The sequence below is a fragment of the Thunnus thynnus genome, chromosome 9 (assembly GCF_963924715.1).
Source record: "Thunnus thynnus chromosome 9, fThuThy2.1, whole genome shotgun sequence".
In the NCBI taxonomy this organism is placed as follows: Eukaryota; Metazoa; Chordata; class Actinopteri; order Scombriformes; family Scombridae; genus Thunnus; species Thunnus thynnus.
Genome location: NC_089525.1, coordinates 13317110 through 13339648, shown reverse-complemented (window position 1 = coordinate 13339648; position 22539 = coordinate 13317110). Strand labels below are relative to the sequence as shown.

Here is a 22539-nt window from a genome sequence, read left to right as displayed (position 1 = left end):
AAAACTTTCCTTTCTGATAAAGCTTATAGTTAAGGCAGGCCCAGTCTTGCCTTGGACCAGCCCTTAGTTATGCTGCTATAGACCTAGACTGCTGGGGAACTTCCCATGATGCTCTGAGCTCCTCTCTCCTCCTCTCCCTCTCCATCTGTACGCATTCATGCCCCATTAATACATGTTACTAACTTGGCATGTTCCCCGGAGTTTTTTGCTTTCTTGCAGGTGATCTTCAGTTGTGGACCATGTGCTGTCCCCTTGGTCCAGCTTGATGCCCACTGCTACTACTATTATTATTAGTCATATTTCTATTATTATTATTGTTGTTGTAATTGTTATTATTGTTGTTGCAGTGCTTCTCTGTGTCTCTCTCTCCCCTCTCTCCCTCCCTCTTCCTCTCTCAACCCAACTGGTCAAAGCAGATGGCTGCTCATCTAGAGCCTGGTTCTGCTCGAGGTTTCTTCTCATTAAAGGGGAGTTTTTCCTCGCCACTGTTACCAAGTGCTTGCCTATGGGGGAATGTTGGGTCTCTGTAAATTAAAGAGTGTGGACTAGACCTGCTCTATATGAAAAGTGCCCTGAGATAACTTCTCTTGTGATTTGGTGCTATATACTCACTGGCCACTTTATTAGGTACACCTGTGCAATCTAACGCAAACCAATACAACAGCTCTGCCATAAATTCTACATTTACGAAGCTTATACATTTTAAGTTTTTGTTGAAATTATCAGAAAGGTGAAAATTCTACCTGATGTTTATTATTGAGGTCATAGTGGGTGGTGGTGGTGACTGAAGTGCATTATATTGAAAAGTGTTCCTAATAATTCCCCCCCATGTATGTTAATGGCGTGGACAAAAAATTATTGTATTGTATCATATATATTGTATGGGATTGCATTAGACTGCACAGGTGTACCTAATGAAGTGGCCAGTGAGTGTGAATAAAACTGGCTTGACTCGGAATGAATGCTAGTCTGTTCTGTCCGTCTCACCTTTGATACAGATGTGTGTATTGCACTATTTTGTAAACAGCGACACCCAATGGCTACAATCGAGATTACAGAAAGATGTTGCAGCAGTACTACCTGCCTCCGATAGGGGGCGCCGATTAACCGGGAGAACCAGTGGGGGGAGGGGCGAGCACCGCTGCAGGTCTGCTCACTGGGCTAACTAAAAACTCCATCAACAAGCTAGTTAGCAGCGAGCGATATGGTGAACGCTATCGGTGAAGCGCAGGCAACAAGATAACATGCACTAGCTAACCGAGAGTTACCCTGGCGTCTTGGCAATCACTATCAAGCTGCGGGCCGTTTCAGGTGGTTGTAATTAGCGGCTTCATTCATGCAGTCGGTGTTGCAGAGAGGAGTTTGAGCTCTTCAGCAGCGCGGGCAAGCTCGCTGGGACAACTGGGACAACACGGCTCACTCACCGGTACGACTGTTTTCGCTGATAGCACGCTAGCTTGAGCTAACATCAACCAAGAGTGCTCAGATATACGTGTACAAGTGAATAATGCTTTCAATACAGCAGCTACATGTTTACAGCTCGGAGGTCGAGTTCATGATGTACAGCATCTGTCTGTCTGTACTCTGCAGCTAACGTTAGCTGTTTGCAAGCGCAGAGTTTAGCAATGTTACGACGAGTAAAAAGTGATCGGTGTGATGTAAATACTGGTTGTTGTCAGCTGAAATTGCTGAGTTAATGATTTGACACACGAGCTAGTTGGTGTAACTGTTAATGAGGTCTTTAAAAAAAGGCAATTTTAAGACTATTTTACTGATAACATCAGAATGTAGCTGTGGTCACTCTGTGTTGAGTTGGTGTTATGTTGCTGCCAATCACCATGAGTGTATTTGGCATCATAACATGAACCAATACAACCTTGAACCAGTACATTGTCTCTGTCTTGTGAAATATCGAGTTGTTCTCTTTTGTCATCATGTTAATGTTACTGTGACTCCCAACAGAGTCAGAGCATGGTGGTCCCGGACAGTGCCAGCGTGGTCCCCCAGCCTGACAATGGCAGTCCCAGAGGCCTCATGGAGAGCTCCAAGCCGGGGTGCGAGGAGGAAGAGGAGGGGGGTCAAGACCTAGCAGGGGTGGAGCTGGAGGAGGTCCGAAAGCTGCAGGAGCTTGTTCATAGATTGGAGGTCCAGAATGAGACACTACGCAACAGGGGGAGCAAGAATATCATCCACAGAGGAGCCAGCAGCAACAGCAACCTCACAGCTGCAGTCAATATCAATGAGAGGCTGACTTGTGACCTTAGGTTGGAGCACGGTGGCGAGCTGGGCAGCAGAGACTTTGAACTGTCACCCCCTCAGGACAGTAGCAGCGGCGAAGAGATGTCCCCTCTTCCTGTGGCCAACAGACTGGAGGAAGAGGATGAAGAAGAGGAGGTAGAGGAAGATCGGGGTCCATGTGGGGGCTTTCTCACCTTGACTTGCAGCAATGGAGCAGGGCAGACCCAGGGGCAAAGCCAGACACCAGACAGCCCCTCTCAGGAAAGTTATGAGTCAGAGACACTTGCGGAGAGCGACTCAGGGGTGGACCAAACTGCACTGGATGAGGTGGATGTCCTAGATTTGGAGGATGAGTGTGCAGAAGTAGAGGACGAGGACAGTTGGTATGTTTCATCAGCTGCACTGCTTATCCCATTTTTGTTTCGTTTATCCAGTATATATTTCTATCATAGCTGGCTAGAGCTAATCGCTGCAACTAAAGTGTTGCGGATGTGAGACACAACACCAAAATATGTAGCAGCACATGCCCTCTAGTTTCAGGGGACATTTATCTGTGCCACACAGGTTACAGGATGTCACACTTATTGTTGTCTGTTATGTGTGCCTGTGTATAGGTACAAGAGCCCCTTCAGCAAGATGAGTCACTTGTGCCTTTTCATTTTAACCTCTGATTTGAAAGTGTTTTACTCCCCCACAGGGCAGTGACTATGTAACATTAGGTTATTAAGATGTAAAATTAGACGTAATTCTTGGCCAAGGCAGTTTCTGCCTTTTTTGCCTCCTCCACAAATTCAAGGGGAATTTTTTTGTACTTTCAAAGTTCTACTTGAAAGTGGCAAACATTTTGATCACCACTTAGAAAATTTTTACTGTAGCCAGGAGTAAATGATTAGGTGTTAGGGGTGATTAAAAGGGAAACAAGAAAGACTCAAAGGCAAAAGAAGTGCAGTCAGCAGTGTTTAATTTCAGAAGCAGTTGACGTGAATATGAGAGTAAGAGGCTGGTGGCTCAGTTGACTCTGAGCTCTCTAGACAGGTAAACAGCAGGTATGAGATATCTTGCTACCTGTTTGGCAGGTTAGGATGAATACAAAGTTTTTTTATTCATACCTGAATGAAGTTATTCTACTGAGATTGAGATAAAGGTTTTATTATCATATATAATGATAAATATATAAAAATAAGAAATATTATTATTGGCTTGACTGCACATAGCTCTGCATTTGCTAAGACTTGTTATACAATGGACTAAAGTTCAACAAAGCTATATCTGCAGTAGTTAATTCCTGAAGGTAGGTCAGGTTGGAGCTTATTGTGTTTTTTGAAACAAGATGAATTTTGCCAATTTTCTCCAACTGAATTGGCAGAATTTAATTATCCTAAAGGAACAGTAAAGTAATAGAAGACGTAGTACTTATAAACAATATTAATTTTATACCAGAAGCCAGTCCCGACATGTTGGAGTATTGTTTATACTGTGCACTTGGCTAAAACAGGTACCATATTGTGTTCCTGATAGCTACTTTAGCAGCTCAGCCATGAAGCTTAACAGCCAGACCATTCATGAATTATTTTCAGTTTCACATCATTAGCCATACCATATGTGCTTTGTGAGGTTATCATAGCCAAAACATCCAGTAATCCTAACAGCGACATAATCTGATCTGCTCTGGGCTGGATGCTGCCGCATGGCTAAACTGCTTTGGGTGGGATTGCACAGCATGTGATGTGGGGCCCCCTTCTGTGATCAGACTGCAACAGGGACAAAAACAAGGTAATTGAGAGCAACTCCAGGATCTCTTGTAAAGATTTTATCCTATGAATCACAAACTTTAACAAGATTAAAAATAACAAAAGATACAAAAAATAGAATCACAATGTCTCACAATCAAGATTGGAAAAGCCAGAGAATACCTTCAGAATTATTAGTGAGCAGGCAATGTTTCAGACCTACCACCCTACAATTCAAGATTGCCATGTTAATGTTTCTTAATGTATCATTTAAGTGTATATACTGTAAGTCTATAGTTTATAAAACAGCAGCTAGATGCCCCCCAGCCTTTGAAATTCCACATATAGACCTAAACTCCAAAGCTCCTGAAGTATACACTTCATACTCGCCCCTTTTATACAGATATCCCGCAATATTACAGTAAAGAAGACCTGTCATGATGCCGGCTTGGCACTGGACCGAACAGCCAACATAAAGCTGCCCTCATGTGTGATTTTAGATAGCATGCTAGCGTTCCGGAATCAGAAGTGTGACGTGTAACACAACAGCGTCGGTGTCTAGTGTGTAGTCCTGCCATGCTGGATGTCCCTTTTAAACAGATGTTAATCCGGCAATGTGATTACCTCTGCTGCCGGGTTAATGGCGGAACAACAGTGTCCCCCCTATTCCGTGTTCGTACCTTTTTATACAGAACAGAGAGGGGGAATAACGGCGCATCATTCCCATCTTGAACAGGCTGTGTAAAAGGGGCTACTGACACAGAGAACTGTTTTTTCATCATTGATTTCAATGTGTCAGTGAAAGTTTTCCAACCTGGCTCTGTGATTCTGCTCCTGGCTGTTAAAAACAGATCAGACATTGACTACGTTTACATGCACACTAATATTCCATTATTATTCCAACTATGACAATATTCCAAATTTGATACAGGTCATGTAAGCAGCATATTCTGTTTGGATATTCCAAATTAGGCCTTATTCCAAAAGTAGCATTTTCCGATTAAGACGTGAGATATGCCGATTAGGAGCATTCTTTGGCCATGTATACAGTGCTTTCGGAATATGTGTCTCAAATGGGGTTTTTTACCGCAGTTTGCAGCGCATGGTTCTCTTGCCTGTTTGTGTGATGCAACAAAAACACTCAGCAGTGCAGTAATCATGGGACAACCTCAGTACTGGATGTGCTTGTAACTTTAAATTTATAATATCAGTCATATCAGTATCACTTATAAATATCAGGTAGCAGCTCACTCTAGTTTTTCTCCCCGCTGGTTTACTTCACTGCCTGCAGAGATCTTGTGATTCCCCTCCCCACTGAAGCAGAGGGAAACCCTGAAAACCCTCTGCATGTAAACAAGAATATTAGTGGAATATTCATTTTCATTAGCCGTGTAAACAGCTTTGTAGGAATATTGTCTTTTTCAGAATAAGGGCATGCTTGTTAACATAGTCAATGCTTAGCTTTAAAATGAAAGGATGGATACTTTGGCTGCAACTACTGATTATTTTGATTAGCAATTCGTCTGCCACTTATTTTTTCAATGAATCACTTGATCTTTTGGGCTATAAAATGTCAGAAAATGGGGATAAATGTATTTTACAATTTCCTAGAGTCAAAGTTGATGTCTTCAGATTTCTCGCTTTGTCCGACCAACAGTTCAAAACCCAAAGACATTCAGTTTACTATCACATATGACAAAGAAAAGACTTTTGAGAAGTTAAACAGTAGGTTTTGGGTATTTGTGCTTTAAAAAAATTATTAAACAATTGTTTTATCACCAAAATAGTTGCTGATTAATTTTCTGTCCATCAACTAATCATTTGCAGCTCTAATGGACACCAATTTTTATAATAACCATAGGGTTACTATAGGGTTCATTTTAAATGATCATAGGATTACTGTAAAAGTATAGGTATACTGTACGGATAGATGTTGACTTCTAATCCTCTCATCCATGAATGCTACTTTCCTGTATCGCAGAGATATATTAGCACACCACAAGTGTGTAGGTTTCACTAATCTCTCCACCTATTTGTCCATCTGCAGCGTTGCGTGTCCAACGTAAACAATGTAACAACCGGTGGTAACAAACCGAAAGTCAACCACCCTTTTTATCACATATTATAGCTCAAGTATAATTTTATGGTGTAGCATTAACGTTTATGGAACCATGGTGTCAGTTTGGCAGAGCTGTATCTTGTGTAAGCGGCGACTACCACTTATTAACCTGTGATCAAAACTCTGGTGTGAATGGATCAAACGAGCAGGAGGCGTGTTTATTACCTGGTATCAAACACAGGTTTTATGTGCATAAGAAGTACCTCCCACTCTCCCACAGGAGAAACTGTGCTCTGCGGCAAGATGTGTGACCTGGATATTGCTCTCTGTATTGTTGCTTATTCCAGTGGTAAATGGGTCCTTTTGTGTTCACCCAATGGGAAGATGATTTGTAGCTGATTGGTCCAGAACCAGTCGGTCCGGGCCTTTTGTGTATCCAGCTCAAAGGATCAGCCCATGTGACTGGCCACCAGTTCAAAGCTTGTGGCTGTTTGCCTTCACTGGGGCAAAACTTCTTGCAGTAGAGTGTAATGCAGTAATATGACTTCTCTTTTTAGATGCTGGATCATCCATCCATGTCCATACGAAACCACTATATTTGAAAATCTTTCTATTTTTTGCCACCTTAGGACTTTTTGTTTTGTTTTCACGTGTGTCTGCCTTAATGTGTTTGTAGTCTTGAGTGTGGCCTGCCACCACATACACAAGGATGTCATTGAAGCCTGATGTGTTAAGCAGAAGTCAGTCAGTTGCGGTTTGTAAACACAACATTCAAAGTTGAGTCCTGCCCTCACACCCTGCGTGCCGTTATTGGCTGGGGCCTGCACACCCACTGCCCAAAGGTTGATGCCCAGAAACATCCTGAACACAGCAAATTAAGAAAATCCAGGCAGAGGGCAGGGTCTCTGCAGATACATACACCACCACACACTTGTAGTGGGTCACAAGTGATGATTGAGAGGTATTATTTTTGTATGAGTCTATCCATTGTTGCATTCTGCCTTTTTTAAGGTATTTGCTCTGATTACATCATTCACTTTAAATAAAACAGTCTGGTTGTTTTTACGATGTAGGGTCTTTGCTGCTTCACATTGTCCTTTTGCCAGAAAACCATTCAGTGGCTGGGCGTTAGTTCTGCCTGTGCTCAGTCATGCATTGTGAAAAACATTCTCACTGTACACCACATGCTCAACACTATTAGGTACATACCTAACAAGCCAGTAGTTAACACTAATCTCTAGCTTGTTCTCATTCAAATCTTCTGCTCAGAGCTTAATGGCAAACACCTGACAAGCATGTTTAATAAAAAGTAGATTAGGCTTACTTTTTCAGGCTTTTTCCCTACGTCAGTTTTCACATCTCGGTATTACTCTCCCAATCCCTTCTTACTCCTCGTCATTGCTCCCGTTTCCCTCGGTAATAATACGTTTTCTTCTTGTCTGCCTTTTTCTCTTCAGGTTGTATGTGTCTCCTAAAAAGCAAGTAGCAGAGGCAGGCCCCGGGTCTCCTTTGAAGTGGTGTCGGCAGGTTCTTGACCACCGCAGCCCAGAGACAGAAATAGCGTGTCGGACCCTGATCAACCGTTTGGACCAGAGTATGCAATTAACAAACACACACGTACATGTTTACATCGAACTCTTTGAAATGCCTTAACCAAAGTATTTATGAATCTGCTGTCCTAAACCGAGCAATCTATGACAAATAAAGCAACAGCTTTCCAAATAAATGAGAAACAAATTTACTTTAATGAAGGAACAGCTTTCCAAATGAAAAAGTCCCTTTTTAAAGGTCGTTAAGTCACATGTTTCCGCTTTAGAGATGCAGCCTAACCCCCTTCTGTGAATGTGCTGCGTTCTTATTTACTGCTCACCTCCGCTGTGCATGTGCACTCATCTGTGTGTTTTTGTCGTATAACAATGGCCATGTACTTGTAGTGAATGTGTATGTGTACGTCTGTATGTATGTATGGACAGAAGTTTGTGTCTGATCCAACACACTCCATTCATTATTTATCCTGCTAGCAGCTCCTACTTCCTGATCACTGCAGAACCTGAACAACAAAGCTATTCACACCAGGGCTGAATGACTACATGAAGTCATGGACTGGGTTGGATTACCTTCCCCCCTGGGTCAGCTCTCCTTTTTAAATGGCAGCACCAGCCCACAAAACTGCCTGGTGGCACAGAGCATGTTTTAGCCAAACTGCACATACTACAGGTTTAGCAGTAAAGATGTATGAAATAAATTAATAAAAATATATTGTTTAATTAGAAACCTCTTTTTGCTACATAGGTATGCAAGTATTAGCTTGTCCTCAAGACTCTTTTGTGAATGATTCACATCTACACCTGCTGTTACACTGAACATTACACTTTTTACACACTTTATAAGGCTTTTGATCAAAACATTCTGTAACCACATCTGATCAGAGACACTCATCTCAACCATACTTTGCTGTTCTTGATGTCTTTCTCTTCATGTCGTCCTTTTGAAGCGTCTACTTTCTTCTCAGGGATCTAATCTGTCCTCTCCTGTTCTCTGCAGCGTCTCGATGGAGAAACATGTACAGCAGCCCATCAGCAGAGGCAGGCTCAGCAGGCTCAGGCCTGATCTCTCCTGGGTACCACAAATCAACTAACAAATCCCTACTAACCTGTGGCAGCTCAGGTATGGCATGACATTAACACACTGTGCTCCTCATTTTCTGCTCAACACAACAGTGGGATTGACGTCAGTTATTGTAAGGATGTAGGTCAGTTGCGTGTGCACTAATGCGTCAACAACATGTGCTCTTGGTGATCTGAATGGTAGTATTTAAGGTGTTTTTGCATGTTTTACCCAGTTTACTGTACATCACATATACTTGACGTTCCTGATAACCCATTTTCCAAATCATGTGTTAAAATAAACTTGCTTGACAATGGTAATCCATCACAGGGAACATCATTTGAGGTTCAATTATTAGTCAAGGTTTCTGGCTAGCAGGAGGCTCTAAAATCACAGTCTTGAGTGCTATGAATTAAAACTGTCTTGTCGTAAGGACATCCTGGAAAGTAGAATGTGTATTTATCAGCTTCTTGCATTATGAAGATTGCTGTTGGTCAGCCAACTTTTAGGTTTTCCAAATCAGTCCAAGCTTTCACTCATTTTCTATTCACTGTGATGAATTGTCTATCTTAAGTATTCAAGAAACTTTGTCTGTCACATAGTAACAGAAATTCCTCTTTAATACGGCTCTATCAAAGACAAAAGTAAAATATGTTTACTGTTCTTTGAATTGACTTTCATGTTATATTAAAATGAATAGAAAACAATGAGTGCCTGGCAGAAACATCTGCAACACCAGCTCAGTTTGGAAGATGTTCAGCAATCATGTTAAGTATATGTGATTTGTATTTCTGGGGATGAAAACACTGCATATTGATGTATTGAAGGTGTTTGGCAATGCTAACCTCCTGTGTGAAATGTATAACGTTGTTGATCTTGACTTTGTGGTGGCATTTGTTACAGTTACTTTGCACTCCTGTTACTGCTCAGAACACCTTCGCCGTGCGAAGACCAACAATGCTCGTGTTGTCCAAACCCTATTAATAACCAATCTTTGCATGAACTTGAAAATGCTTTGCTTGTGGGCGGCGGTGACCCTATCTAATCCCAGACTTTTTACATAACTAAATGCCCCTGGATGATGTTGTCATTTCCTATTTGTCTCAGTCTGAGTGTTAGGACTGTGTCAGACAGACACGCCCGGCAGGGGAGCCTTTTGCATACAGCTTTCCTGGGCATCATAAGCAAACAGTTCTTCTTCTAAACAAAACTTCTAGAGTAAACTTCCTGTACATGGCTGTAGTGAAGTCAGGGTGGAGCGAGATGTTAATCTTTAGCAAACAGAGCCATAGTTTATATTCATACAGTAAATTCTCAAATATTGTCCGGATACATAATGAACGTAGAATGCCGATCCACCAGGTGAAATATAAAACTAAAATGTGAATTTATCCTGATACAGGAAGCGCAAAGTGTGTGGTGGTTGAGATGGTTTGGGTGATATCTCACACACCTCCAGCTTGTTATGACTGACTGAGCAGCTTTTCTTCTAGTACCCAACTTAAAAAAAAACAAAAAAACTTTTTGATGTGCAACTCCGCTTCACCTCGAAGCAATCATACAGTGATGTAAACCTGATCGATCAATCCCTGTCATCTGCTGAACAGAGTCTAACCAATCCTGAAGGCATTTAATCATTTGTGATCAGTTCAGTTACCACATAGGTTTTGGTCTGACATTTGTTAAAGTCATTTTATTGTGTGAAAGGGGCCCATTAATCAAGAGCCTTCTATGCAGTCTTTCTTTGAGAGCTAGTTATCATTCTGTGATGTGGCTGTCCACTGTCATTATGCATAATGGAGGAAAAACCTTTCACTTCACCTTCCTAAGGGGATATCCACAAATATTGTTTATTTTTACAAACTGAAATGCATTCTGTAGTCTGAATAGTTTTTTTAATGATTATGACCTTGTTCCCTTTATGGGAGAGCCCTACAGCCTTTATAACATAAGTTACGGTAGTTTCTCCCTGACAAAGGTGGAAATAACTTGCAGAAAATGTGATCAGTAATGCTTTTATTGATGTGCAAGATGCTGTTTGAAACCAACATCCCACTGTGTTTACAGGTGTGACAAGCATGCACTCAGCCCTGAGCTCCCAGTCCTCCATAGACAGTGAGCTCAGTACATCAGATGACTCCATCTCTATGGGATATAAGCTGCAGGATCTCACTGATGTCCAGATCATGGCTCGCCTACAGGAAGAAAGTGAGTAGAGGTGTTGTTCACATGGTGTGCCAGACACCAGCTGTGATTGTGTTTTCAAATTGTAAAGGTAGAGTACTGTTTATCTGACAGCAGATGAAAAAAGAGACTAAACTAGCACAGTTGCCACAGTGCATTAATCTGTCTACTTGAGTATATTGCAAGTTTCCTTTTTAATTTTATATTTTTGATGTCAGGTTTGAGGCAGGATTATGCTTCCAGCTCAGCATCTGCATCACGCCGCAGCTCCACAGCGTCTCTGCAGTCCCTGCGCCGGGGTGGCACCTACAGCGATCAGGAATTTGACAGCTATAGCCTAGAAGACGAAGAGGATGAGTTCTGCTCCCTGCCCCAGCGGCGGCATCGCTTCACCCCCTCGCCCTTAGGCTCACCCCGGTGCCTGTCTCCCTCCACTTCCAACCACGGTCAGGAATATAGCAGCCGACTCGGGGCTCCACGCACAAGAACACCCAGACGATCTCTTCAGGGCCCCAGTGCAGAGCTGCTCAAATTTGCCAGGAGTGAGGGTATGCAAAAATCCGTTATAACACAGGATTCATATACTAGGTCAGAGAGGGCAGAGTGACCAACGCGGAGATACTAAAGCTGTGATGATACACATTCTGTTTTTGCTAAATGTCTTGTCTATGTGTGGTTCCAGAAGAGTTGAGGCACAGCATGCCTAATCTGGCCCCCCGCACCAGCCTACGTTCCCTGGAGGCAGTCAGAAACAGCCGCAGCATGGAGGCTAACCTCCAGAGCTCTGGCAACCGCATGTCCCACCTGACTCACTCCCCCTCCACAGGTAACCCCACCCTCCTCACCTGGTCCACACCACGCCTTTCATATAATGGTATCTGCCTTGCACATATCCCTCTATACTGTCACTTGTACCCCACCACCTCACCTCCTCTTAACCTGAATGCTTCTGCAGGAAGGGTTGGACTGATATACATATTCAATTTAACTGAAGCTGCAAACAGCAGATATTCAGTGCTGATCTTAGAGTTTGAATTGAAAAATACATTACAAGAGTAACTTATTTTGTAGTAGAATATTGTTTGAATAAATATGATATAAATGTAAATGCCTAAACAAAATATATAGTAATAATAATAAAAATAATGTAAAGCAACAAATGTTGTATAAACTTACAGTAAGAGCAACATTAGCAAATATACTGTTTTGTTTTAAATCACAAACTTGCAATATGTCTTACATGTTATTAAATTCATAAAAGTTTTAAAAAATGCAAATTTTTTATCTTTAAATTACATTTGCACACTGATATTCTCCCAAAAATTTAATAATAATAATAATAATAATAATAATGATGATGATGATGATGATGATACAAATCTGGCCATGATAGTCTAACCCTAACTGCACAAGGCCTCATCTTTAACTAACTCATACTGTATATGGGTCACACTATATAATATATATATATATATATATATAATGAGTTCCAGAAAGCATCCCAAATTTTGCCCTACCCCTTCCCTGACCACTCATCTTCCCTGACATACCCCAGGTAATCTGCAGGTAACCCTCCCCACCCAGAACTCTTTTAGTCAACTGCTACAGGATTTTTCCACTACTTTGCTCCAAACTTGTCCGTGATAATCCAGTTCTGCTCCTCCCAATTTAAAGGCATGCCTACAACTCGTACGTGGGGTTTTGATTAAACTACAGCATTTTTAAAAATATATATAAAAAATATTTATTCAATTACCCAGTTCATCTGAAAGAAAGTCATACCACTGTGCCTCTCTTCTGCTAAAGGTATGGCTTGTAGTCGACTGCGTAACAATGGCCAGTCTCCTCTCTCCCTGCGGGCTCCAGTTAAAGCTGTCACTCCTGTGGGCCCCATGGCACCTGGTCGTCAGTCTTCCAGAGGTTTGCCTGTTGTCCAAACACTTCCTGCAGGAGGGGCCCGGAGGGTCCAGTCCCCGGGCTCCACTAATGGTGGAGCCTATGTACCTGGGAGATCCTCTGCTGGGGTAGGCAGGCCTGCAGTGGGCCGAGGACAGCCAGCTCCATCAGCATCAACCAGGAGTAAACTTTCACAGCCACCAAGAAGGTGAGTGCTTAAACTGAAAACTATTAAAGAGGGTACTCCACCTATTTTATACATCAAGGTTTGTTTAGAGGTTTTTGGGAGTCCTGCTGACTCAAATGATGTCACTTGAGTCAGTGTCAGTTTAGGCTGAAAATAAAAAGTATCGTGGGGTGTGGAGTTAGAAAGATGTGAGGTTACCAGACCTCTGTAGGCCACTCCTCCTCTGTGCTTGGGGCTACATTAGCCACCACTAGCATAATACACCTAAATCTCTGACCAAACTGTCAGTGATTGAGTTGCATCGTGGGTAACATAGGTGGCGGGTTTCTACAAGGATGAAGAATGTGTGAAATAAAAAATACTGCATTGATTTTGATTGTTTATATTTAAACTGTCCATCATTAGATGATGTCAAAGCAGTGCAATGCTAAATCAGTGGTGTACTCTTTTTAAGGAATATAGAGAAACTGAAGAATATGTTTTCATTATTGCAAAGTTGCTTTCACAATTTGATATTTGTGGTATTATTGAGCAATGATTGTTGTGGTGTTGCACAGTAGTTGAATTACCATCTGCACAGCCTCTCCTGTGAATAAAGACTAACTTTCCATTTTATTGGCAGGTCTTTGGGCATGACTAAAATCTCAGATGAATCCTGGAAAGATGGCTGTTACTGAGTCTAACCGGCGATGAAGGATGTCCACTGCTGCAACCTTTACGTGACCTCTCCCCATTGACCTCTCATAGAAACAAGGAACACAGCCAATGTGTCATACAACCTCTCAGTTCCCCATTTCAGACTGGATCGCTGGGCTGCACTGGATTTGTAGTTAAGATTCATCTCTTTCCCTCGCATGAAACATTGTCAACCCACACACAGAGAGGATGTGTAGGCAGACACGAAGGCACACATGCACACTCCACTTGTTATATGGACCAACTCAGAGCTTCCAGAAGACTTGTTTGTGTCAATTTTACTTATTTTTCTATGGTAATTGTGAGAAACTGCTGGAATATTAAGGGTTGTAATTACTTTGTTCTGTTGATGTTATTGATATGAAGACAATTTAAATGAAGATGTTGCTGGTTTGTGCATTTTCTGTGTGAATTCCTACTAGATGATGGTGCTGAGTGTTGCATGCTTGGTTTCGTTTTTCCTTATCCCTTTCATCATTATGTAACTGCAGTATGACAAATCTTCCATGTGTCTCCACAATGATCTGTTTGAATTTATGAATGTTTGAGTGGTTCATAGTGAATTGATCTTTAGATTTGTTGTATTTTTGTTTTTGCTCTTTGCTTTTACACAGCAATGCAACTCCTGTAAACCACACTGCCCTTAAATAATATAAAAAAGGAAAAATATAGTTTGTGCCAAGGTGCATTTCAGCTGCAACACTCTTTTTAATTCCAAAAGTAATCTAAAGTCATCAAAGGTACTGTTACCGTACTGCATTTTCCAGGCATTTTTACTTCATATCCAATGGTGGATATGAGTGTTTGCTTTTGGATACCACTGTAATAAATAAAATGTTTATGCACGAAGGCCTTGTGCCAGCTATGCACCCTCATGCAGAGTGCCTCTGAAAATTTGGGAGCTGTAATGAAAATGAATAATAAAGTCTACCCCGAAACTATAATTGCATGTGTGTTCACTTGTAATATATGCATGCCAAGTGGAGGTCTGTTTGCATCACAGGCTAATTAGTCTCATTATGCGGCACAACATAGCAGCAGCAGCATGTCCCGGATATTTCCTGGGTGCAGCAAGACCAAAACGCTTCTCAAATGAATGCTCAATGCTACACACCCCTTGTGACAAAATGGCCTACAGGCCTCGTGCGCATACAAAGTGTGAGCGCACAGTCTGCAACCACATGAAAAAAAATTATAAGTCTGTGTGATAGCGTTCAATCTTATGTCTTAAGATCAGAGCATAAATAGCCTATGTTCCCATTAAGAGAATGAGTGTGTTAATGTAACTGCTCTCTTATGCATGACGCAAATAGTAAGGGATCAGCGGTAAACGAGGCCACGCATTGTCTGCCCCCCGCCCTCCCTCTGCTCGTCAGGACGCAAGCTGATTGGCCGAGGCCTAGCAAAGAGTGCCCGGGGATCCAAAACTGCAGGCCGCACTTAGCTTACCGTCAAAAATAAACCAAAACAATAACAGACAAAACGGACAAGGCGGAGAAACACCGATAGAGTCGGGAGACGACGTTATCAGGTAATTTTATTTTGAATCGATCAGAAAGGCATGTGGAATAAGACGCAAGGGCCCAGTCGGCCGTAGCGGGCCTCTTTCAGCCTTGTGGAAAAACAACATGGAAGATAATGCGGCACAAGCGGCTCTACTTAGCTTAGCAAGCTAGCTAGCCAAACGGACGGCCGTTGCCACGGAGATTACTGCGACAGATAATACAATAAACTCTTGAGGCATACCAGTTTGTTGCTTGTGCTGGTGACTTTATTAATATTGCAACATTATATGTACACGATGCTTAAATGGTCTAATTAGATCGGTTCTTGGTTGCCTTGAATTAGCCATTATGCTAAAACAAAATGGCGCTGGGAGGACCAGCCCTAGCTCGCCTGCTAGTTAGCTCCGGTGGGTGGAGGGCGGTAGCCGCCCGAGTATGCATTGCATAACGTCTACGGTACTTTCATAGGCGGCCATAAACGCGGAGCATGTGTAGTTTTGTGCAAAGAGACTCCAGAGTACAACACTTATTTAAAATGATTAGTATGACCACACAGTGTTGGTTTTTTATCCTAGAATGATATATCCGCGAAAAAAACATGCACCCATAACTCAACCTCAGATCACTGCAGACATGACATATTTGGCGTATTTTGAACCGTCATGTGACGACAATGCATTTCCCCCCCACCACCACAAAAACAAGTAGGACTCATCTTCTGAGAGCTAAGGGACGCACTGCCTGTGAGCTCGCCCGTGGTCTCAGTTGAGCTGTAGCCATCAGGCTCAACTGGCTCCAGGTGTATAGCTCTCTATGTCCCCAGGTTGAGGCTGCCTGTAGTACTACTGATAGGCAATGGATGGAGCCACTGGTCAACAACATACCAGCCCCCTTCTCAGTGGCAACAGACAGTTTTTCTGTCTTCTGTATTCAAGTTGTACAGAGTCCATTATATGTGGGGGCACACCAGTGCCCTTATTATGAACCTGAACCAATTTGGAAAGTTTGTTTTAAAAGAAATAAAATAAATTATCTTTACAGCATTTAGACTGATTACATAACCCTCTCTATCAGTGATGCTCATGTGTGTGTTTTTTTCTTTGTCAGAAGGGTTGATAACCTTGATGGAAGGAAGCACATCAAATATCCTATTGGTTTTATTCTAAGGTTCTTGTCATCAAATGTGAAGGTATGTATTAAATGCTAGCCCATGTGGCTAGCGTGTCAGTTGTTGCTTTCACTTTCATTTTTAGTTATGTGCACTCACAAGTGAAATAAAACAGCTAACGTTGTGTATATGGTCATTTTCAGTCATTTTTCTGAGTAAAGACATGGACCAAGGTGGAGGGGTGTTGGAGCTACACACACAGGAGCTGAAGATGCCCCATACTATGATCATGCAAGACTTTGGTAAGTGTCAAGTAGGACAGAGTGACGACCGTTGTATTGTAAACAAGCACATTTCAAAGCTGAAATCTGTCACACAAGTCAAATAATATACTACCTTTTTCATATTCCACTGTTGGTTTCTTGAGAGTTCAAGTGCTATCACTTAAGTAAATTATATTTGCACTATTATAATGTGGTTAGTCTGACATTATCACTGCATCTACTGTAAAGGAAGTAGTCTGTGTGTGTGTGTGTGTGTCGCTTTTCTCAACAACCGTTCGTCCAATTGACTTCACGCTTGGTGGGTGTATTGTTGAGGACCCAAGGAACAGTAGTGTTGAGTGTGGTGTTTGGATAAGAAATGTTAATTATTAAAAGGAAACATTTATTGGCTGTAACTCAGTGAGTTACAGTCAACTATTTGCATATTGTCCTGGGCATTTTTTTAATAGTCAATGTGACAATATATACATTTTGGTGCTGTCTTTTTATTTTGGTCAGTATCACCTTTGAGAGTAAATATCAAAGTGTTATATATCATTGGAAAATAGACAATCTAATTCTGTAAGCCAGCAAGCTCTGTTACCATATCACCTGATTGCACACAATGTAAATCATCCCCGATGGTCATAAAGGCACTGTTCAAGGTGCCTCAGAAAGCTGAGAATCTCACGGTTCAGTCAAAAAAAAGCTTGTCAATATCATAAACGGTTCGAAAGTTAGTTAATGTTTTGTAGAACATGATCCAGCATCGACGCTACACTCGGTTCCAGAGGATTAATCACATTCTTCAATAAACAATTTGTATTTTAAATGCCGAAATGTGTGGCGCTGTGGCATTATGAACATTACACATTATCCTACAAAACATGACAATAACTCACTAAATAAAAGTTAACAAATAATGTTTAAATTAATTAAAAAAAGATTTTAAAATTATAATCATTGCGCACATCCCTAGTATATAGTGATTCACACCTCACATTAACAGTATTAATTTAATTAACGGGCACTGCACTAGTACAACAAGAATGTGATACTGTGATCATTAACATGTCACAAGATACGCTGACATCTTTTTTTGTAATTTCAGTGTACAGAAATCCATGGATTGTAGCATTTTTTGCTACTCTGTTGTTGAAAACTCTTTGTCATGTACCTCTCTTTTCTATTGTGTTTACAGTTGCAGGCATGGGGGGTCTGGCTCACATCGATGGGGAGCACATTGTGGTCTCTGTGCCCGAGGGCATGCTTCTTTCCGATGTGATGACGGATGAGGGCATCCTCCTGGAGCATGGGCTTGAGGTGGAAGGCCTGGAGACCCAGGTGGTTCAAGGCCTGGAGACAGAAGTGGTTGAAGGACTGGAGACCGAAGTGGTGGAGAGTTTACACACAGATGTAGAGGGCTTAGAAGCAGAGGTGGTTGAAGGGCTACAGACACAGGTGGTAGAGCTTGAGGCTCAAGTTGTCGAAGGCCTAGAGGGTGAGGTAGAAGTGGAGGGTCTAGAGGCACAAGTGGTAGAGGGTCTGGAAACTGAGGTAGATGTGGAAGACCTGGAAGCTCATGTTGTTGAGGGCCTTGAGGAAGAGGTGGAAGTAGAGGGCTTGGAAGCAGAGGTTGTTGAAGGTCTAGAGGTAGATGTAGAAAGTTTGCAGTCTCAAGGGGTAGAGAGCCATGAAATGTCCAGTGAGGACATGGTGACCTCAGAGCACAGTGTGATCATGCCTGAGAATATTCTGGGGACAGAGGTTGCAATAGAGGAAGCTCTTGACCCCCACCACCACCATGTCCTCACCTCAGACCTCATCCAGGACTCGAACCACCACCATCATGACATGCCAGACCAGGTGTTTGTGGCCGAGCTGCTTTCTGAGCACCAAGACAACACTCTGGACCACCAGCTTGTGACAGAAGGGTTGATCGTGACAGAGGCCAACTCCGAGACCATAATCCACGAACAGCTGCCAACTGAGGCTGTTCCCCTGCAGACAGATGAGGATGATGATGCAAGAAGCAGCTCCGAGGATTATCTTATGATCTCCTGTAAGACAGCTTCCTATATGATAGCACAACCTAGAAGACACTGTTCTTATGCAATATGGTGTTTATTATTGCTAATATACAATTTGATAACAAAGGTTATTTGTTTCATTTTATTTTTGTCATTTAGTGGATGAGGTGGGAGAGAAGTTGGACATCGGAGACACTCCCCTTGAGATCAGCACTGAGGTAATGGAAGACAAGGAGTCCAAGGAGGAGGACGGCTCTGAGGTCATCAAAGTCTACATTTTCAAAGCTGAAGCAGACGACGATTTAGGTAAATGACAATCATCAGTCATTTCAACAATGTAAGATATTACCTTTTAGATTCTTCCCTGTTAAACTGAATATAGATCAGGGCTTTGATTTTAATTGTTAATTTTGTTACTTTTCCAGGTGGAACAGAGGTAATAACAGAGGATGATTACCAGAATGGCCATCCTGACCTCGAGGCTGCATCATCAGGCAGACTGGGAGTTGGCCGTGACAAGATGGTCTACATGGCAGTTAAGAACCATTCAAAAGAAGAAGAGGATGATGATGATGACAGTGATGAGGATGATGATGATGACATCAGTAGGTTCTTTTGTTACAAAGCCACTCGATCAAAAGCTTTTAATGCATTTTGTCAGACAGGTCAAAACAACCTGGTCTTTGACTGTTGAAAGTGTATCATTCGGAAAACGCTGCTGCACAGCAGCATTCCTGTTAGATGACTTATTCAATAACGAGATATTTGTATATATATAACATTTATGACATGAAGGTGCCACAACACAAACTTGTTTTTAAAATGGCCCATTTAATCTGGTCTCACACTGAAAAGTGTTACCCATCCTGTTGATAGTAAAATCTAAACTGTCCTGTTTGTTTAGGTAATACCATTGACCAGGTGAAGAATGGAGCAGCTACACCGTTTCTGCAAATCCGAGAGGGGCTTGGCGCCAACCGTGCACTCAAACCCAAAGCTAAGAAAAAGAAGAAAGGAGACACGCGGCAGTGTCAGACTGGTATGAACCGTGTAAAATTCTGGCACTATTACATGATGAGATTGTAGTTAAACATTTTTGTAGTGTCCAAACAACAGAAAATGTGATTTGATGATTCATACTAAATAAATTTAATACAATTGGTTGCACACCATTTTTCAACCTTCTCTTTCAGCTGTTATCATCGGACCTGATGGTATGCCTCTGACTGTCTACCCCTGCCACATATGTGGGAAGAAGTTTCGCTCGCGAGGCTTCCTCAAATGCCACATGAAGAACCACCCGGACCACCTGTTAAAGAAGAAGTACCAGTGTACAGACTGCGACTTCACCACCAATAAGAAGGTCAGTTTCCACAACCACTTGGAGAGTCACAAGCTGCTGAGCCACAACAGTGAGCGCTCTCCAGAATACACTGAGTACGCACGGCGCTACCATGAGTCCAGCCCCCTGGGTTCCGACAAGCTCATCGTCAAGGATCGGGAGCCCAAACTACATCACTGCAAGTACTGCGATTATGAGACGGCTGAACAGGGCCTGCTCAACCGCCACCTGCTGGCAGTGCACAGTAAGAACTTTGCACACGTGTGTGTCGAGTGCGCCAAAGGCTTCCGTCACCCGTCAGAGCTGAAGAAACACATGCGGACCCACACAGGCGAGAAGCCCTATCACTGCCCGCACTGTGAGTTCCGCTGTGCAGATCAGTCCAACCTAAAGACTCACATCAAGAGCAAGCATGGAGCAGATCTGCCTTTCAAGTGCAGCCACTGTCCCCAAGCATATGCTGACGCACGGGAACTCCAGCGTCATATAGAGATGGTACAAGGCCACAAGACCCATCAGTGCCCACACTGTGAGCACAAGAGCACCAACTCCAGTGACCTGAAACGACACATTATCTCTGTTCACACCAAGGACTTCCCCCACCAGTGTGATGTGTGTGAGAAGGGCTTTCACAGGCCCTCAGAGCTGAAGAAACACGCGGAGACGCACAAGGGCAACAAGGTGCACCAGTGCCGGCATTGTAACTTCAACGCTCCTGACACCTTCACCTTGAGTCGCCATATCCTGTCCTTGCATACAAAGGACCTCCCCTTTAAGTGCAAGCGGTGCCGGCGAGGCTTCCGACAGCCCGCTGAGCTGAAGAAGCACATGAAGACACACAGTGGTAGAAAGGTTTATCAGTGCCAGTATTGTGAGTATAACAGTACGGACGCTTCTGGCTTCAAACGCCATGTCATCTCCATTCACACCAAGGACTACCCCCACCGCTGCGACTACTGCACCAAGGGCTTTAGGAGGCCTTCGGAGAAGAGCCAGCACATAGCCAGGCATCACAAAGACATGTTGATGTAATCGCACACACAAACACACTCCTCTTTCCTGAGTAAATCTGTGTCACACACCCAGAGGTAATTTTAGTGTATTAACAAAGAAATGACGGATGTAGGCTGTTGATGAAGACGACAACATTATAATTGCCGTTCTGTGTTCTGTGTTGTAATGGGTGTAAACCTCCTCCCCCCCGAGGTAATGCAAGAACACATTTTAGATGGGGGTGAAGTCTAAAAAAGACAGTGTGTACACTGAGTGGGACAGCTGTAAATTGTGTTTTGTTTTGTTGCAGAAAATCACATATGAACATTTATTCAGGGTTTCAAATGCTATATTTTTATACCCACTCAGCTGAAATGCTGCAAGATGATGACTGTGTCCTGTAAAACAGAAAGCGGTGCTTTGTGAACGTCATGCCAGTTCTTCAGATGATGTGGAATGAGTACAGGAGAAGTTTGCCTCCATAGTACCAACTAGTATCTCTTATCCTTATTAACCAGCTTTTATCCTGACATTTGTTTTCAATGCCATCTGGTCTTTAAGGGGCACAGCCATTCATGACTTCATAAATGGTTTTCAGTGATGTTGACGCACATTACGCTCCTTAAAGGCATATTTCATTAAATCTAACCGTTGTACTTTCATCATTTTCCTCCCAAGTCTGAACACTTGGAGTTCCATTAAATTAATCATGTATAATACAGGCTATATTCTGTTTAATATGTCTTAAAAGTTGATTCAGAATTTGGTCTGATCAGCAGTGTCTAGCAACGAGGAGAAAGGTGCAGTTGGTATATTAGTAGAATATCCCTTTAGTGTACACAACACATTTCTGACAGAAATCTGCTATTATATCTGCTATGATGGTTAACAGGTGTATTATGAGTTTGACAGGTGGTTGGCTTCACGTTTGGTGACCGCTCAGGTGGTTATATCTGACTGCCACTGTAAGTTGCGTATGTGTGATGTAACCTATGACACAGATGTGCTCCCTAAGCTAACCATTTGATTGCAATCATGCCTTACATCTGTTGGTCTTTATCCCTTAAGCACTGATGAACACAGCAAATCAGAAAATAAGTGATTTTTAACTCTCAAACATGCTGTATCAATACCATTCTCTCAGAGATTGTGTGTTTGAGTCAGTAGAAAGCACTTTAATAACTTTTTTTTTGTATTTTAATTACATGTATGGGGTATTTGTATGTACATATATATACGTATATACGTACACACGCACCCTGGATAATAAACAATTACAGAGCTTTGTGAGTGGGTAAAGATTGTTTTGAGTGTTATCTCTAGCAAGTGGGCACGATCCATTACTGCATCAAAACTGAATTGTCATTGAAAGTGGTGGGTGAAACCATTTATTGTTTTGTTCTATGGATAAGTGATTGGGTTTTGTGTTTTGTTTGTGGTCACTAACAAGTTTCCCAGACCCTAGTCCTACAGTCCTGAATAACCCAACCCAATCCCAAACATGGGATTATACCCTTGAAGTCAGTGGTCATCATATTGGCATTAGTCTTTAAAGTATGCACATATGCTGTCTCCATGAAATTAATTGTGGTATATATTAAAAATCCCTGCATTTCGTGTACCTTAGTCTATATTTTCTTTCAGTCTGATTGTGGATAAACTACTGGTGGGGAAGAACCAAAATAAACAATTATCTTTTTA

The 22539-nt window shown here is 42.3% G+C and overlaps 2 protein-coding genes across 7 annotated transcripts; both read left to right on the top strand.

The window, feature by feature from the left end:
* Positions 1 to 1126: 1126 nt before the first annotated feature.
* Positions 1127 to 14541, top strand: zgc:66447 (SLAIN motif-containing protein-like). 5 transcript variants are annotated; one of them, XM_067598973.1, is made up of 9 exons: positions 1127 to 1426; positions 1963 to 2621; positions 7485 to 7621; positions 8572 to 8694; positions 10702 to 10842; positions 11037 to 11366; positions 11501 to 11644; positions 12374 to 12507; positions 12625 to 12764. In XM_067598973.1, the coding sequence occupies exons 2-8, from the start codon at positions 1972 to 1974 to the stop codon at positions 12460 to 12462; spliced, it is 1614 nt and encodes a 537-aa protein (XP_067455074.1). In that variant the 5' UTR covers positions 1127 to 1426; positions 1963 to 1971; the 3' UTR covers positions 12463 to 12507; positions 12625 to 12764. The 5 variants fall into 5 exon arrangements, with proteins under 5 accessions (XP_067455074.1, XP_067455071.1, XP_067455072.1 ...); XM_067598970.1 differs by lacking the exon at positions 12374 to 12507 and adding an exon at positions 13524 to 14541 and having other exon boundaries at positions 1128 to 1426; positions 11504 to 11644; positions 12625 to 12922; XM_067598971.1 differs by lacking the exon at positions 12374 to 12507 and adding an exon at positions 13524 to 14541 and having other exon boundaries at positions 1128 to 1426; positions 12685 to 12922.
* Positions 14542 to 14844: 303 nt separating this feature from the next.
* On the top strand, positions 14845 to 22539 carry znf711 (zinc finger protein 711). Of its 2 annotated transcripts, none has more exons than XM_067598967.1 (8): positions 14845 to 15128; positions 16213 to 16291; positions 16414 to 16512; positions 17675 to 18535; positions 18663 to 18809; positions 18929 to 19108; positions 19408 to 19542; positions 19697 to 22539. In XM_067598967.1, exons 3-8 carry the CDS (start codon positions 16434 to 16436, stop codon positions 20875 to 20877), a joined length of 2583 nt encoding a protein of 860 aa, XP_067455068.1. In that variant the 5' UTR covers positions 14845 to 15128; positions 16213 to 16291; positions 16414 to 16433; the 3' UTR covers positions 20878 to 22539. The 2 variants fall into 2 exon arrangements, with proteins under 2 accessions (XP_067455068.1, XP_067455067.1); XM_067598966.1 differs by having other exon boundaries at positions 16210 to 16291.

What these genes read in the sequence shown, in the direction of transcription:
- znf711 (XM_067598967.1), top strand. Translation starts at nt 16,434, where the DNA reads ATGGACCAAGGTGGAGGGGTGTTGGAGCTACACACACAGGAGCTGAAG. An exon ending in TATGATCATGCAAGACTTTG is followed by an intron (nt 16,513 to 17,674) that starts GTAAGTGTCAAG and finishes TTGTGTTTACAG; the next exon opens with TTGCAGGCATGGGGGGTCTG. An exon ending in GGATGATGATGATGACATCA is followed by an intron (nt 19,109 to 19,407) that starts GTAGGTTCTTTT and finishes CTGTTTGTTTAG; the next exon opens with GTAATACCATTGACCAGGTG.
- zgc:66447 (XM_067598968.1), top strand. Translation starts at nt 1,972, where the DNA reads ATGGTGGTCCCGGACAGTGCCAGCGTGGTCCCCCAGCCTGACAATGGC. An exon ending in GTAGAGGACGAGGACAGTTG is followed by an intron (nt 2,622 to 7,484) that starts GTATGTTTCATC and finishes TTTTCTCTTCAG; the next exon opens with GTTGTATGTGTCTCCTAAAA. An exon ending in GATCAACCGTTTGGACCAGA is followed by an intron (nt 7,622 to 8,571) that starts GTATGCAATTAA and finishes TGTTCTCTGCAG; the next exon opens with CGTCTCGATGGAGAAACATG.